Genomic DNA, 15,812 nt, shown 5'->3' on the forward strand with positions numbered 1-15,812 from the left:
TTGAGACTCAGCTAATCGTTTGTTTAATATTCACTTACTAAGTTCGGAACTAAGGCATGCTTAGTTTGGACATTTTAGGAAGCCTTTCAATCAAGTAATTTGTTCTTTTCCCTCAATATTCAATTATATATATATATATATATAATTGAATATTTAAATATCATGAGATTGAAACAAAAAGGAAAAGTTTTAAAAAATAATTAAATTTAAATATACTGTCACATGCAATATAACAGATATATAATTTTATTATTTTAGAAGTTGTTATTATTTATCAAAACAATGTTATTTTACTTAATAATATAAATATATCATTCAAAGATACTTCTAAGAAAAAAATGGACGATTTATCAAGAAAAACCCTATATTTTGAGTTTCTTTTGTAAGATGTGTTTCGAATCATATCTAAAATATCCTGAAATCAAAATTAATTCTTTTTCTCATAACAAAATTATATATATATATATATATATGAAAATTTACTCAACCAGGCGTTGTTGTTATGGGTACAAAAACGAGGCAGTCCAAGAGACGGAGAACCGGCGGTTTCCGGACCGTTCGTGGACCGTTAGGCGCCCTCTCTCCTCCTCCCCATCTCTCTCTCCGACGAGACACCGCCTCCACCTCGCATCGAATCATCAAGACTCGATGCAGGATCAGGCCCATTTCCACTGGCCGAGGGATATTTAGGATTCTGTTGGAGTTTCGCTCCCTTGTTTTTGGATCCGTTGTCTCGTTGTTTCTTTCCCAAAGGCGTCAGCTTCCCTGCAACTCCCCTTCGTTCGTGTTCCTCGTCCTTTGTTTGCATCGTGTAAAAATCGAATTTTGCATGTGTATTTGTGCGCACGATCCGATTTTTATGTGTGTTTCCGTCGGAGGTGCAGCTCTAGATGGAGGTTTCGATTGGCGCAGCATTTGGAATTTAGACGTGTGAATACACGTCCGGGAGATGTTCGAGCCAATGTCGAAGAGGGATCCACGGGAGATTTGATTGTGGAATCTGATGGGGAATATATGCGTTGGGCCGAGGCTCTCGAAGAATGGCTTCTTTCAATCAGTATCGGCTACTCTCTGGCGTAACCGAACGAACAAGGATCCTCTTCCAGCTGAGCATGGCAAGGCCACTGGCGAGGGAACCTCAGCTATTCTAGCAGCTACACCATCTAAACCGGTTACCGATGCTCCCCAACCGGTTTTGATTGAAGAGACAAAGCCGTCCAAAGTCCCTGAAGCAGATGCCAACCCGGCACCTCATGGAAATCCTACGGACCAACCCAAGAAGCCCACCCATATCAGGAGAGCCTCTAGTGCGGCTGGACTTCAGGCAGACTTTGTATTGAAGAGCAAAACTGAGAATTTGAAGGAGATTTACAGCTTAGGACGCAAGCTTGGGCAAGGGCAGTTCGGGACAACGTATCTCTGTGTCGAGAAGGCAACCGGAAAGGAATATGCTTGCAAATCCATCTTGAAGTGGAAGTTGACGACAGAGGAGGATGTGGAGGATGTTAGGAGGGAGATCCAGATAATGCATCATCTGTCTGGTCACCCGAATGTTATTTCCATCAAAGAGGCCTACGAAGATGCCGTGGCTGTTCATGTAGTTATGGAGTTGTGTGCTGGGGGTGAGTTATTTGATAGGATAATCCAGAAGGGGCATTACACAGAAAGAAAGGCTGCTGAGCTTGCAAGGGTGATTGTGGGAGTCGTGGAAGCTTGTCATTCGATGGGAGTCATGCATCGTGATCTCAAGCCTGAAAATTTTCTTTTTGTCAACCAAATGGAGGATGCACCTCTTAAGACTATTGATTTTGGATTGTCAATTTTCTTCAAACCAGGCACTCTTCTTCTTCTTCTTCTTCTTCTTCTTCTTCTTCTTATCTTTGTTTCTTTTGTCTTTAGATATGAAGCTCCAGATGCATCTTTTTTAAATGTTCTTGCTCTTGAAATATTTGATAATTTAATTGACACCTCATTGTACCAAAGAACACTGTGATCCTCAATATCTGTTATTGTTTTAGTTCATGGCCTTTTGTGATTCAGTACAATGGATGTGCAAAACCATGGGCCAAGTTGTGGGGAGAAAATAATAACTAAATATTTTTTAGATTTGTCTGCATTTTATTTTATTCATCTTTTTATGCAATATGAGAAGTTTCAGACCACTTCCACTCTGCAATTGGTAACTATTGAAACCTTAGGAAACTCATTTAAAACTTAAAAGGTCAGGAGTTCTCTAGTTTCAAAATTTAATGGCTCCTTTATGACAGTAGTTAGGAGCTTGCTTGATGGTCAGCATTGGTCGAAATGGAGAATAAGGCTAGATGCTATAAACCTAATTAAATAGGTAAGCTGCAAAGCAAGAAGTTGAAAATTCTCTGACAAACTCTATTTAACCATGGTCGTTAACATATATCTCATTTACAGCATTTGCTTATCAGCTTAACTTGCTTTAGGCTTAGTTGGGGATACCTTTTGCACATTTGTACTGCTCAAGACTTCTATCTGAACTATATAAACAATGCTTGGTGAAATATAGGATAGGGACAACAAGCAAATTTCGGCCATGTTTGTTTTTCTCCCTTGTTTTCCCTCCCCCCCTTTCTCTCTCTCGTACACACTTGTTACAAATAAATGTGGATCTTTGGTATGGAATGCTGCCTCTTTCTTTGGCACACCTTCTTGGGCACAACTAGGGGTATCAACAAATTTATGAACGTAGTTAGATTGGGGATGGAGACACAAAAGTATTCTCCTTTGCTGAATATCAGAGGAGTCTTCGACATGAATTTATCTATATAACTTAGTGAAAAAACAATTAGTGAACTTTGGTAATCTTTTTTTCTCTTCTCTCTGTCCTATTTGTTGTATGGTTCTTCCATGTATATCCTTTCTTTCAAGTGTTAAGGATCTTCTTCCTTCAGCCATAATGTCTAACTATTCGGGATTGATTGCATAGGTCTTTTCACGTTAATAAGCTTAATACAATATTTTGAAATTTTGATTCAGTGGCTAAATATAAATATTTACCTCAATTTGATATTTCCTAGTGTAGCCTCCTTACCTTCACTTTCTTGATATATTTACAACTTCATGTAATTCTTTTTACCTTCAGAAAATATATGTCTTTCATTGTTGCATATTTATTGTGAAAGGATTTGTCAAACTGGCATTTCAAGCTTGAACTCCTTTGAGAATTTCAGTTTGTGACTCATTTTCTTTATTTCATTTGGTTAGATTTTGCTTCAAGTAACTGGAAAACCAAAAGCTTCATTTTGGTTACAATGGAATAATCAAAGAGAGCAAACTGATTTCTCTCTTAGGCATCATGTATTTCCCTTCTATTAGGCATCTTGTATTTCCCTTCTACTATATGTACTGTTTAAAGTGTTTATTGGAAATTTGATTTTTTAAACATTAGACGAATGTCAGTGCCTGCATGTGACGACTACTGTAATTAAATTCCAGTGAGGCTTCCCTTAGTGTAGCATAGTCCGGCTAGGTCTTGACTAAGCAGAGCATATTTCTTCTTTCAAGAATGACCACCATCATAAGTGAATGATTGGAGGAGTTTGTGTAGAATCATCCATTTGGGTAATATTGTGGGGATCTTAATGCAAATCAATGGCAAGAACAGAAAATTTGTCTAGTAAAGCATGTGATTTAACTTTCCTTTCAGCATTTCAGTGGAGAACAAACGATATTCAATAGTTAATTAACTTATTAAATGTGGAACACTTATTGCAGTGTAATATTCTGGCCTGTGGCTTCTTTATTTTAAAGTTTAAATTTTATCTGCACTAGAAATTCATATGCATCATAATCTGGCATTAAGAGGACAAAAGCAGTGTGAAAAGAATTTGTAAGCTAGTGTAGGTTTGAAGGGATGCATGGATATGAAGAGTCATTGGTCGTGCTAGCAGCATGGTTCTGTAAGATTTGAAGTGTTTTTTATGGAAGGGACTCCTGAATTTTTTTTTTGAAATGTGGAAGGAAGGATCGAGTTAGATCCTCTGAAATTTAACACAGAAGCTTTTGTATGAGGATACATCTTGAATTGTGAGACACTTGGTTTTTCTTGAAGATTTAGCTTTTAGAAAATTATACAATTCTAAATAAGCCATGAATGAACACAGCTGCATGTGACATCAATCAGAAAGTCCAGATGCAAGATTGTGTTAACTCCACTAAATTTAGATTTAGATGGCTTCGCTTCATCATCCATGCAGACTGTGATATACTACTTTTCTGTTATGTTAGATTAGACCAAGGTACCTGAATGGAGCTGAAGAGAAGGTTGCTCTTTTCACATTTTGGGTGACCAAAGTTTGTGCCATTAGAACAACCTTTCTATCATAAGGATGAGATTGTGTAAATTGACTCTTCACAGACTCACATTGGTAGGGACCTTCTTCATTGTGCCATCCTTTTTCAATTAGACATGACACATGTCTAGCAAAACTGTGAATTAACACACCATGCATCTAGACTCTGGTTTCAAGCATGAAATGTCGATATATCACACTGTATGTGTTTTCAATACTCTTTCCAGTCACATACTTGATCTAGTCTATTGTCTATAACAACAATCCAATGGAATCAATAAGTTCTTAAACGTCATCATTTTAGCTTTATAGTAGTTTGTACTGGCCGTGACTGCATATCAGCCTCTATTCCAGCATGTTATACAAAATTTCAAGTTTCTGCTAATGTGGCATTTCCAAAAGTATGACAGCATCATGTGTGTCCCAACATAATTCAATTTCTAGAATTCAGATACAAGTAAGTGAATCTCTGTTGTATTAAATGCTTGAATATGGCATGTCTTGCAGTAGCAGAAAGCAGGATATGTGACCATATAGGAAAATCACTTCCACTCTGCTTTAATTTTATGAGCTGCATATGTTATTTGCTTCTTTCTTAAGCGATTGGACTTTTTTTGGGAGAAACTACTAATTGACAGATTGTCTTTTTCAGGAGAAATATTCACTGATGTGGTTGGTAGCCCTTACTATGTTGCACCAGAAGTCCTGAAGAAAATGTATGGTCCAGCTGCTGATGTCTGGAGTGCCGGGGTGATCATTTATATTCTTCTTAGTGGCGTCCCTCCATTTTGGGCTGGTGAGGATTTTACATTTTACTTATGTTAGCTTATAGTTTGTAACTATATATTTGTATAAATTACCATATATATTTGTTTGTTTATACAGACAAATCTAGTTAATACTGTCTAAGAACTTATTTATCTATGACCTCCTCAAATAATATGCACTGTAATTTACATAATGCCCAGAGACTGAGCAAGGCATATTTGAGGAGGTTTTACATGGCTCACTCGACTTTCAGTCAGATCCATGGCCTAGCATCTCAGAAAGTGCCAAAGATCTGGTAAGAAAAATGCTTGTTAAGGACCCCAGGAGGCGGTTGACTGCCCATCAAGTTCTATGTAAGTTCCTCCTACTTCAGTTTAGACAGTATTCACTGTTATCAGAGGACTCAGAACTTTCTGAAACAGTTCCAAGAGAGAAAATTCATGATGTGCCTTTAGCATGGTCTCTTTTTTATTGCATTAACATATCTCAGAGGTGACAGTGTAACATGACAGAAACAATCACTTGCCCTGAAGTTTAATGGGTGAACCTAGGTTTTGACTCTGATTATCCATTTGATCTTTCCTAATTTGGTACTCGAATTAATATCATTACCCAGATTTGTAAAGAAGCTGGAAAGCTCTAATGGACTTGCCAACTAGTTGGCCTATCATGAAATGTATTGTTTGTTAAAAAATTTTGATGGTTCAGCTCTGTGGTGATTTAAATTACTGAAGCTGTTCCTTCCAGGTCATCCCTGGGTTCAGATTGATGGAGTGGCTCCTGATAAGCCTCTGGATTCTGCAGTTCTCTCTCGCTTGAAACAATTCTCTGCAATGAACAAACTCAAAAAGATGGCTATCAGAGTAAGCTTTAGAAGTCATGATCTTGGAAAATAATTTGATACTACTTTAGATGCATAGTTATGAATTGCTGAACAGATCGGCAGAACAAATTTGTCTTTAACTCTGATAAAGACAAACCTTTTGCTTGAAGTTAGCTGTGATGATTAGATGGACTTATTATGCATGCTTACTGTCACACTGGCTAAGGCTGCTGAATTTTGCAACTTGCTATATGTTTTTGCAAGTCTAGTATTTTTGAATTGGTCATAAGTGGGCTCAATAATCATGCCCTTGGTACAGATTGATGAATCACGCTTGTCATCTTGAGATCTTCACCCTCCTCTTTAAGAATGACCACCGGTAACTGATGCTGATTTTTCTGTAGTAAGATTTTAGATGCCTGGCTTGTGTTAAAAGAAACTTGTAGAAGTATATAAGCATTCTATTGAAAATTGTTAGTCTTTCCTGACATGTTTTGTTTTGGGCCTACCTGTTTGATAATTTGTTAATACATTCTCCTTTAGCTTTTGGCTCAACCTTTTCTCTATAAAGGATGCATTCGTGGGGATGGTCAATGTATTCAGCCTCATGTCTAAGAGGTTGTTTTCGTACCTTCAACTCAGATTTTCTAAGTCATAAAGGAGCAATCTACCATTGTACCAAAGTCTGCCCTCTAACTTTTTGTTTATACCGTACTATAAAATCTAACTCATATGCTTAATTCTGTTAGTCTTTTGGTTTCTATTATCTCGTCTACAATGATTTAATTGTTTTATGCTACATACAATCTGTTTTCCTCCCCTTTTTTTTCCTCCTATCCATTGCTTCTCTCTAAATATGCCCCTTCTATAGGTTATTGCTGAACATCTTTCTGAGGATGAAATTGCTGGCCTTAAAGAGATGTTTAAGATGATAGATACAGACAATAGTGGACATATTACCTTTGAAGAACTCAAGGCTGGATTTGAAAGGGTTGGTGCTTGTCTCAAGGAGTCAGAAGTTTATGCTCTTATGCAGGCGGTAGGTATTCTTAAAATCTGCAAGCTGGCATAATGTGTTTTTAATAGCTGAAATTTACTGTCAAAAAATTCATTCTTTTAGTAATTTAATCGTTGGATTAAACAAGGCTACAAGAACTTTTATGCTAAATGATATTCAATTCATCCAGTATGATACAATCTGCAATACTTGTAGACAATTATATAGGTATATTGAACTCTACCAAGCATAAACAACCTTTAAGCACAGGTAACAAATGCAATTTTGTTTACTCCCACCAAGAGTTGTTGATATGATATTCATGGTATTTTTAGAATTGCAATTATCACAACATCCAAATATATTGCAGTTTTAACCAACATGCTTAATACTGGCTGAGATAAGATGACTATATGGTGCACTAATAGTTTAGATTCTTCAGAAGATGATTTGCATTATGTCATTCACTGTAATCTTCTTTTTTATGGAGAATAAAACCAAAATTTAAGATGTTGATTTGCCCTGTGGACGGGCACTTCCTTCTCTAAAGAAAATCATTAATTTCTCGTGCAAACCATGTGGAGGGAGGAGTTCATTCAGTGTCTGAGCTTAGTATTGTTTTTTTTCTCATCTTTGCTTATTCCTTTGTTGGCTGCAAAATTGAAAATTATAGGCAGATGTTGATAACAACGGGACAATCGATTATGGTGAATTTATTGCTGCCACTTTACATCTAAACAAGATAGAGAGGGAGGATCACTTGTTTGCTGCTTTCTCATACTTCGACAAGGATGGAAGCGGTTACATAACTCAAGATGAGCTGCAGCAGGCTTGTGAAGAGTTAGGTGTAGAAGCCGTGCACCTAGATGACATGATCAAAGAAGTGGATCAAAATAATGTAAACTTTATATATTTGAACATATCTGTTGTTTGTTTTTTGTTCCAAACTTACATCAAGAGATGAAAAATCTGCTCATTTTTCAAATCTTTTTCCTTTTCCGCAGGATGGACGTGTAGATTACAATGAATTTGTGGCCATGATGCAAAATGGAAACGATGGATTTGGCAAGAAAGGGATGCAGACTACCTTCAGTATGGGTTTTAGGGAGGCTTTGAAGCTGGGTTGATGATTCTTGTTCTTTTTTTTTTTTTGTGTAATTAACATTCATAGAATTGTCATATAGAATCTGATAGCTTGTAACTGAGGCTCCAAGGTTGTTGTATTCATAATATTGCAGTTGTTTCAAGTTTCATACCAGTTATACAGTGGTATAGAATTGTAAAATATGAACAAGTTCTCCTGATGTATTGAATATAATCCAATTGACAGTAATATCCCCTTGAAATTATCACATATGTTTCTCTCATATATTGATCATTTTTGTGTCAGCTTCTCTAAATTCAAATTTAGGAAGCAAAGAGTCAAATAATTTGTGAAAATGACAAGGTATGTTTGAAATTTTGGTACTTTTTTGAACTCATTGCAAGCTACTATTAATTGTGGTTAACTTGAGTTTACTGGACAGATACTAAGGAGAATGACATATATTGAGGATTTAAATATTTCAAATTATACATTATATTATATTATATTTTATATATATATATATATATATATATATACACACTAAAATATGGAGGGGCAAACATGTTATTTTAAACCTATAGATGTGTACATGAGCCTACGTGGCATAAGCGTACATGGGCCTCAGCCGGGCCCACGTAACCATTTGCACTAGCACATCGGTGGACGAGGCTACATCATCGATCAGAACCCAACCTACGGTCGAGATCAAAACCCTACCGTACACCACCTTCCTATATAAACTCGTTAACACTCTCCCGCCGCTGGCGGTCGTCGCCCTTTCCATCTCCGAACCCTATTTCGGGCCTCCTCCTAACCCCAGTCCCCGTCGCCATCCTCGTCCGATGGCTGCCGCAGTCCGGCCGCTCGTAACCGTGCAGCCCCTCGAGGGCGACATGGCCACCGACGCGCCCGCCGCCGTCCCCCTCCCTGACGCCTTCAAGGTGCCGATTCGCCCGGACGTCGTTCGCTTCGTGCACGACAACCTCTCTAAGAACAGACGTCAGCCTTACGCTGTCTCTAAGCTCGCCGGTCACCAGACCTCGGCCGAGTCCTGGGGCACTGGCCGCGCCGTCTCCCGTATCCCCCGTGTGCCAGGCGGCGGAACCCACCGCGCTGGCCAGGGTGCCTTCGGCAACATGTGCCGCGGCGGCCGCATGTTCGCCCCCACCAAGACCTGGCGCCGCTGGCACCGCCGCGTGAACGTCAACATGCGCCGCTACGCCGTCGCCTCCGCCCTCGCCGCTTCCGCTGTCCCCTCCCTTGTTCTCGCCCGCGGTCACCGCATTGAGTCTGTCCCCGAGCTGCCCCTCGTGGTCTCTGATTCCGCTGAGGGCGTCGAGAAGACTGCCTCAGCCATCAAGATTCTCAAGCAGATCGGCGCCCTCCCAGATGCCGAGAAGGCCAGGGACAGCCAAGGAATCCGTCCTGGCAAGGGGAAGATGCGGAACCGACGCTACATCTCGCGTAAAGGCCCCCTGATCGTCTATGGCACCGAGGGTTCCAAGATCGTCAAAGCCTTCCGCAACATAGAAACCTTTTCTTTTGTGGTGGGAAGAGATTAACGTGGAGGCTTGAACAAGTGGAATTCTTTAGTCTCTAAAGTTTTTTTGGTGGGGGTCTGATCACATCGACGACAGAAAAAATTGGTTTGAACCTAATCACAGGGTCTTATTCCAGTGGTAGTGCATTCATTGATTGATCACGCACTGGACCAACTAACTCACATCTTCTACCTCAATTTTTCTTCCCTTTGTATTATTGACCTCAAAAAATCAATATCATTGTTTTATTTCAATTTGATTTATTGCACTACCCAACAAAACCTCTTTCTCTCTCTCTGTCCTTTTGCTTTGTCATCTTAAAAAATAAAAATAAAAATAAAAATAATTTCAAAGGAGGAAATCGAGTTGTGCTTTACAAAGAATTTTATTATATATATATTTATCATTAATTATTTTATTTTTTTATTAACATAAAATTATCGTGAATTGGTCTAAAATATGGTATGAACTTATTCAATGAAAGGAAGAAGACAATTAACAACGCACTGAAGGGAAAAAGAAAAAAAAAAAAAAAAGAGTATTTTGCCAAAAACAAAGAAAGTTCAATAATTTTCCTGAGAATTCATGAAAAAAAAATATTTAAATGATACTGTGTGTTCGAACTATATAAAGAACCGCAGATAAAAGTAACACAAAGAATTATTGTAGAGGAAGAAAATAAGAGGCAATCTCTCTCTCCCATTCTCTCTCTCTCTCTCTCTCTCTCTTGATCTCTGATGTGATCAGAAACAGCTATCTTTGGATCAAACCAGCACGCCGTCGAATAAGCGGTCGTGGTCCCCCGAATTCAAGCGCTGGTATCCGTCCCCAACCGCCGTAGGTCAGTCTCCGATCGCTCTCCTGGATAATCCTCAAATCTGTTCCTGTTCCGGGGCGACCCACAATGCGCAAAAGATTCCGTCTTTTCCCCTCTGTCGCTCCCAATCCTGCTCCCCTTCTTGTTTCCCAGTCCAAAATCCGAACTTGGTATGTTTTGTTTGGCGGAAAGGTGATGCCTTTGATGCGATTCTGCGGGTTTTTTTCATCCGGCAAAGGTGATGGGTTTTTGTTGTTATTTCCTCGAAGCCCCTAAAGATCTTTTCTTGGACGGATTGTTTCTACTGGGTTTGGGAATTTGGTAGGCTTTGATGCTCCCCGTTTCCTTTTTCTTAGTGCTGGTAGTTCGATGCTAGCTCATAGCCTTTTTCACTTCTCTCATTCGTTTCTAGTTGACATCTTTGACGAATACTCATTTAATTTGAATTGTTTTTAGGTCCCAACTTCGTGGTTCCTAGGTTTTGCATCTCCAAGATTGTCTCAATTCTTGGAATCCTTTCTTTCTGAAGGTTTCTCTCAGTTTCCGGAATCAACTTTCTTGCATCATCGACTGTCTTTTTTGAGGATTTACATTTAGTAGGGATACTAGTGAAATACTCTGCTTATTTGGTTGTTTTTATTGGCATCTTTAGATGAAAGGCGAGGATGGCATGCTGATATATGTTCTGTGCTGTTCGTCTGGATAAAAAGATTTCCGTGTCACGACATTGGAATGCTACGGTATTCTGCTTGATTTGATTGCTTTCGGTGCTCGAGTTATTTGTTGATTCCATCTCTGACTGATCATTCTGGATCTTGCAGGGAGTAATGAAGTTCAAAGAAGGTGATTGGGTGGAGGCCTTTAGAAGAAATGAGGAGCCATATGGCTCCTGGTTCCCTTCAAAAGTTCTATCGGTTGATGTTGATAAGTGTGCTGTAAGATGTGAGCTATCTGCAACTCCAGATGGAAGGCCCATAATAGAAAAGGTGCATGAAAGAGATGTCAGGCCTTGCCCTCCCCATGCTCCTGGCACGGAGCATTGGATGGTTGGCGACATTGTTGAGGTGTTTGATGCACATTCTTGGAGGGTGGGAAAGATTGCTAAGGTCCTCAGTGATGATTATGTTGTGACCAAAATCTTTGGTTCGATCCAGCTTAAAGAGTTCCATGTATCTAATCTGAGGTCTCGACGAGCTTGGCAGAACAACCACTGGGTTATGATCAACAAGGTAAATGATTTGCACCTACCTCTGATCAACTTTTTCTTTCAGGCCTGTTATTATTCCCTTCCTTTGAGCTTTTCATGTGAATTTGTGATATGATACAATTCACTGATTTAAGTTCACGCTTCAATTGCATAAAGTTAACTAGTCATTTGTTTTTATGTTATTTTATTCCCTTCACTTTTTGGTTTGCCTTTATGGTTAGATACAATTCTAATATATGAGAGCAAGAGGTTCTTGTGATATCTACATAGTTTGCATGCTCTTTGCTTTTCTTGTAACTTTGAATTAAACTTCATGGCGTTATCAACTTGGTTGCTTTGAAGTTAATAGCATCCTAGATGGTGTTTATAAAATATACATTTTTTAATCTTTCTATCTTTTTTTACTTCCAAAATATTAGCACAGTGAACTCAAGGTACATCTTCATGTTCTGCATTTCCTCATTAAAGTGTATTATCTTGAATTTCTGTAGGTCATATGCTTGCCATCTGAAAGAAAGAAGGCAAGCTTCCTAACATGTCTTAATACCAGCTATTTGATGTCTAATTGGATAATTTACTTCATATGAGCTCTGTTAATCCGTTGTCACTAGAAGATTCAATTGCAAAATCAAGTTCCTTTTGGTTTCTTCTTTATCTCTTGTGTTACCTTGAGTATAAACTGACTCATATCTAATCAAGTCTTCTTTGAATATGTCAAACCCACTATAAATGAATTTCCCTCTTTTTATTTGTAGAACAGACCTTATGTTTTGTGAATACGATTTCTAGTTCTACATTTCTTGATAATGTTGGACCTTCATATGAACAGCTATACATCTAATACACCACTTTTTTAAGTATGTTCTTTCCTAACTAACTAGCACCTACAATCCATCAAGTATAATGATCTTATGCCTCATAAAGCTTTCCTTGTGATATGAGAGGGTATTTGCTAACCATCATCCTGTTTGACAAAATATTGAGTGTTTTATTTTGCAATTTCTTCTTAACCTTCTATTTCAGCTAACTTTTAATTTCGTTTTTTTTCTTCGTGCTTGTAAAGTTGTACATATGTTCAGACCTATTTATACTAAACTTGATGTAGTAGATAGGAATTTGCTTAAGGGTGATCCTTGGTGCAATTATAAATAAGACTTGTGCCTCAAAATGTTGACAGCAACAAATAGCATGTGTCACAAGACTTCGTCTTAAATATGTTTAGTAACTTCGTCCATTATGACATAAACAAGGGTTGAAGTGTGATTCTTGGTTTTACTTAAAGCTGGATAAGTGGAATCATGATTAGTGGCTTGGAACTCATGACTATGAGATACTGAGTGCTCTTCCTTAGTGAAGAAGACCACCTGGTTATACTGACGTTGCCAACTGCCATGAGTATGTTACTCTGGATTATGGATATCCTGAATACAATGTTGGATTGCTTTGGTCACTCTGATGTCTCGAGCTAGGGTAACTAAAACTGATATTTTGTGGTTGGAAAATATCCCACCAGCTAAACAGGTCATTTTGTGGATCCTTGCTATCTTAAATACTTCTTCTTTCTGGAAGAAGACGAAGTATCTGTTCTTTTTATGCTCAACTAAGAACAGTCCCTCATCCAAATTATATTAATGCATGAGAGAGCAATTGAACTTTTTTGTCTTTTGAGAGATAGATAGCAATTATATTTGATGGTATAGACTTGATGGTAGATTTTAGTAGCTCTTTATGCTTGAACAATTTATTCCTCTCTTTATGTGCTTCTTTCATTATGTAACAACTATATCTGTTTTTTATCCATTTATGTTTACCTTCTCTTGGTAGATACTTTATGAACAGTTTCACTGTTGTTATATGCCTTCTATCTCCAAATACATTGTAATACACTAAGTTGTTTGTCAATAACCTAACTTTGCACTAAAAACTAATGGAAATCATTTTGGCTGTATTTATCCTCAGAGAACTCTGCAGGGGCATCTCAAACCCCAGCATATCTCAATTCATGATGATGAGATAAGAGGCACCGGCAAGAAAAGGAAGGCTAGTTCAAAAAATGAAATTTATAACCTGCTTGACAGAAGAATACTGCAACGAAAATTAGATGGTGTTAAATTCTCAAAATCTACAGTTCGTGAAAATGCTATACTCCTTAAATCTGCTAGAGACAGAATAAATATGTATACTCAGATGGAAGCTGATAAGGTGTCATCAGATGCGCATTTCAGAAATTCATCTGCAGTACCTACAAAGGTTACTGAAGAGATTGCTGAATGCTCTGTTGCTAGTTGTAGTGGTAATGATATAATAGAAACCGCTAATCAAAATAGTAGAAGACATACCAGGGATATTGCCAGAAATACTTTTGATCATGTCATGTCTTTGTGCCCACATGAAGGTGGGAGAGAGAGCCAAAGGATTTCTGGAGACAAGTTAGCTGCCAGTATTCACGAATTAGAGCTACATGCATATCAATCTACCATGCAAGCGTTGTATGCATCCGGTCCTTTGAGTTGGGAACAGGAGTCACTTCTAACAAATCTTCGTCTCTCACTAAATATTTCTAACGAAGAGCATTTATTTCACTTGAGGCAGCTATTATCTACTGAAGTTCTTTGAGCCCTAACTACTTACCATCATGCTGCTACAAGGTCGAACAATGTTAGGTACATCTCTATCTTTCGGAAGATCACCTCCTGATCAACTTTATAGAGTTTATCATTTGTTATCGAGAAAGAATGATTGTAATGGCAGGCGAATTCGTCATACCCTGCAATTTTTAGATAGCTTTAATCTTGTTTCCTTTTATATGCAATATGATTAAACTTTTTGAATGAAATTGAGTAGATTTCCTCAAATCAATTGAACATTTTGTGGTTATAAATGAACCTGAGCTGTTCACGGCACGGTGTATGAGCTGCTACTAATGATCTTCTAAAATAGTGAAATGTTTTTCAAGTAAATATGGTTTAACTTCTCAAAGCAGAGGTACCGAAATTCTTCTTAGCGATGCTTCCTTTCTAATTACTCTTGACTTTGCATGGTTTGAGAAAGTGGATTCTCTTTGGATTCATTTGACAGTGGCTTTTAGTTTGTTTATGTGAATCCAGTGATACCATTTCAAGTAATTATCTCTAGCGAATTAATAGGGCAGTGCTCAGCTAGCAGATTTTTTTTTTGTTCACCTAGAAGACATGTACATGCTTTTATATCATTGTATGAGAGATAAGCACCATGTTTTCATAATCCACAGACACAGAGTTTCTATGATCTTTGTCACCAAGGTTGGACTGCACTGAGGGAGTCATGATTAGGAAATGGTACAGATCGTTCTATGACTTGCCATGCCAGTGTTAATTCATTTTAATATATGACATATGGCCAGTCATACATGTAGGACACTGACTGACATCAATTTTACAAAGCTTCAAAACACATCAGATTTGACAGTGTGGTATGCAAATTTAACCTCTTACAGAATATGCAGTCTTCTTGGTCATTATTATGCATTTTATGCTTTTTGATAATTATATTATCTAAGTTTATAAAACATATTTTCATGCATAAAACAGTTAATGCCCTGCTTTCTTAAGCTCTACCATGTCAGCTAGTGGTAGGTCTCTGTGTCATGCCTTCATATTTTCTTACTGATACAAATGCATTTGTCATCTTGAGGTTATATTTAACTAGTTACTGATACAAAAAAATAATCACCTTCATGTTGGGTATCATGTGGTTTCAGTTTAGGAGAAAAAAGAAGGGAACTATTTTATTTCTGGTATGAAAAACAGAGAACTATTTCATTTCTGCCACATAGAAAAAGAGGAGAGGAGAAGAAGAAGAAAAGAGAGGCTTATTCTGGATCATCTTTTTGCATGCACACAATAAAGGAAGAGCAAATAGAAGAAGCTCATTCTGGAATATTGTTATGTGAAGGCTTAGATTATCTGATTGGACAATTGAGTTTTAGGTCTCTCTCTCTCTGATGGACACTGATACATCTCTTTGATTCACTCCAATATAAAACAGCTTAATAAATATTATTATTTTGCCTGAGAGATTATGCTGAGAGTGAGATTGTTTCCCATATCACCAACAATCATGGATTAATCCATTCAGATTCATCTAACACTACAATTTTATTATCCTCTCTTTCCTTGTTTCTACACCTTTTTGTTGTTATCTCATTACCTAAAATATTATTGCCATCTGCTCACTAAAGATCAAAAAAGTTGAGGGTTGGAAACATCAAC

The 15,812-nt window shown here is 37.9% G+C and overlaps 3 protein-coding genes across 8 annotated transcripts; all 3 read left to right on the forward strand.

Annotated features, from left to right (window-relative positions):
• The first annotated feature begins 517 nt into the window (after window positions 1–517).
• LOC103990935 (calcium-dependent protein kinase 10-like) lies at window positions 518–8,256 on the forward strand. Of its 2 annotated transcripts, XM_018829016.2 has the most exons (8): window positions 518–780; window positions 885–1,835; window positions 4,975–5,118; window positions 5,291–5,443; window positions 5,838–5,953; window positions 6,785–6,952; window positions 7,584–7,808; window positions 7,915–8,256. In XM_018829016.2, exons 2-8 carry the CDS (start codon window positions 1,004–1,006, stop codon window positions 8,035–8,037), a joined length of 1,761 nt encoding a protein of 586 aa, XP_018684561.2. In that variant the 5' UTR covers window positions 518–780; window positions 885–1,003; the 3' UTR covers window positions 8,038–8,256. The 2 variants fall into 2 exon arrangements, with proteins under 2 accessions (XP_018684561.2, XP_009408515.2); XM_009410240.3 differs by having other exon boundaries at window positions 518–1,835.
• A 340-nt stretch (window positions 8,257–8,596) lies between these two features.
• On the forward strand, window positions 8,597–9,792 carry LOC135678102 (large ribosomal subunit protein uL4-like). Its single transcript, XM_065190496.1, has one exon. It carries the CDS (start codon window positions 8,612–8,614, stop codon window positions 9,557–9,559), a length of 948 nt encoding a protein of 315 aa, XP_065046568.1. The 5' UTR covers window positions 8,597–8,611; the 3' UTR covers window positions 9,560–9,792.
• Window positions 9,793–9,924: 132 nt separating this feature from the next.
• LOC103990932 (uncharacterized) lies at window positions 9,925–14,447 on the forward strand. Of its 5 annotated transcripts, none has more exons than XM_065190495.1 (5): window positions 9,925–10,379; window positions 10,812–10,884; window positions 11,008–11,095; window positions 11,177–11,584; window positions 13,522–14,447. In XM_065190495.1, the coding sequence occupies exons 3-5, from the start codon at window positions 11,036–11,038 to the stop codon at window positions 14,176–14,178; spliced, it is 1,125 nt and encodes a 374-aa protein (XP_065046567.1). In that variant the 5' UTR covers window positions 9,925–10,379; window positions 10,812–10,884; window positions 11,008–11,035; the 3' UTR covers window positions 14,179–14,447. The 5 variants fall into 5 exon arrangements, with proteins under 5 accessions (XP_065046567.1, XP_009408508.2, XP_009408512.2 ...); XM_009410237.3 differs by lacking the exon at window positions 9,925–10,379 and adding an exon at window positions 10,386–10,676; XM_009410233.3 differs by lacking the exon at window positions 10,812–10,884.
• Window positions 14,448–15,812: the final 1,365 nt, after the last annotated feature.

The sequence above is a fragment of the Musa acuminata genome, chromosome BXJ1-7, assembly GCF_036884655.1.
Source record: "Musa acuminata AAA Group cultivar baxijiao chromosome BXJ1-7, Cavendish_Baxijiao_AAA, whole genome shotgun sequence".
NCBI lineage: Eukaryota > Viridiplantae > Streptophyta > Magnoliopsida > Zingiberales > Musaceae > Musa > Musa acuminata.

What these genes read in the sequence shown, in the direction of transcription:
- LOC135678102 (XM_065190496.1), top strand. Translation starts at nt 8,612, where the DNA reads ATGGGCCTCAGCCGGGCCCACGTAACCATTTGCACTAGCACATCGGTG.
- LOC103990935 (XM_009410240.3), top strand. Translation starts at nt 1,004, where the DNA reads ATGGGGAATATATGCGTTGGGCCGAGGCTCTCGAAGAATGGCTTCTTT. An exon ending in TCAAAAAGATGGCTATCAGA is followed by an intron (nt 5,954 to 6,784) that starts GTAAGCTTTAGA and finishes CCCCTTCTATAG; the next exon opens with GTTATTGCTGAACATCTTTC. An exon ending in AAGAAGTGGATCAAAATAAT is followed by an intron (nt 7,809 to 7,914) that starts GTAAACTTTATA and finishes CCTTTTCCGCAG; the next exon opens with GATGGACGTGTAGATTACAA.
- LOC103990932 (XM_065190495.1), top strand. Translation starts at nt 11,036, where the DNA reads ATGTTCTGTGCTGTTCGTCTGGATAAAAAGATTTCCGTGTCACGACAT. An exon ending in CACGACATTGGAATGCTACG is followed by an intron (nt 11,096 to 11,176) that starts GTATTCTGCTTG and finishes TGGATCTTGCAG; the next exon opens with GGAGTAATGAAGTTCAAAGA. An exon ending in ACTGGGTTATGATCAACAAG is followed by an intron (nt 11,585 to 13,521) that starts GTAAATGATTTG and finishes ATTTATCCTCAG; the next exon opens with AGAACTCTGCAGGGGCATCT.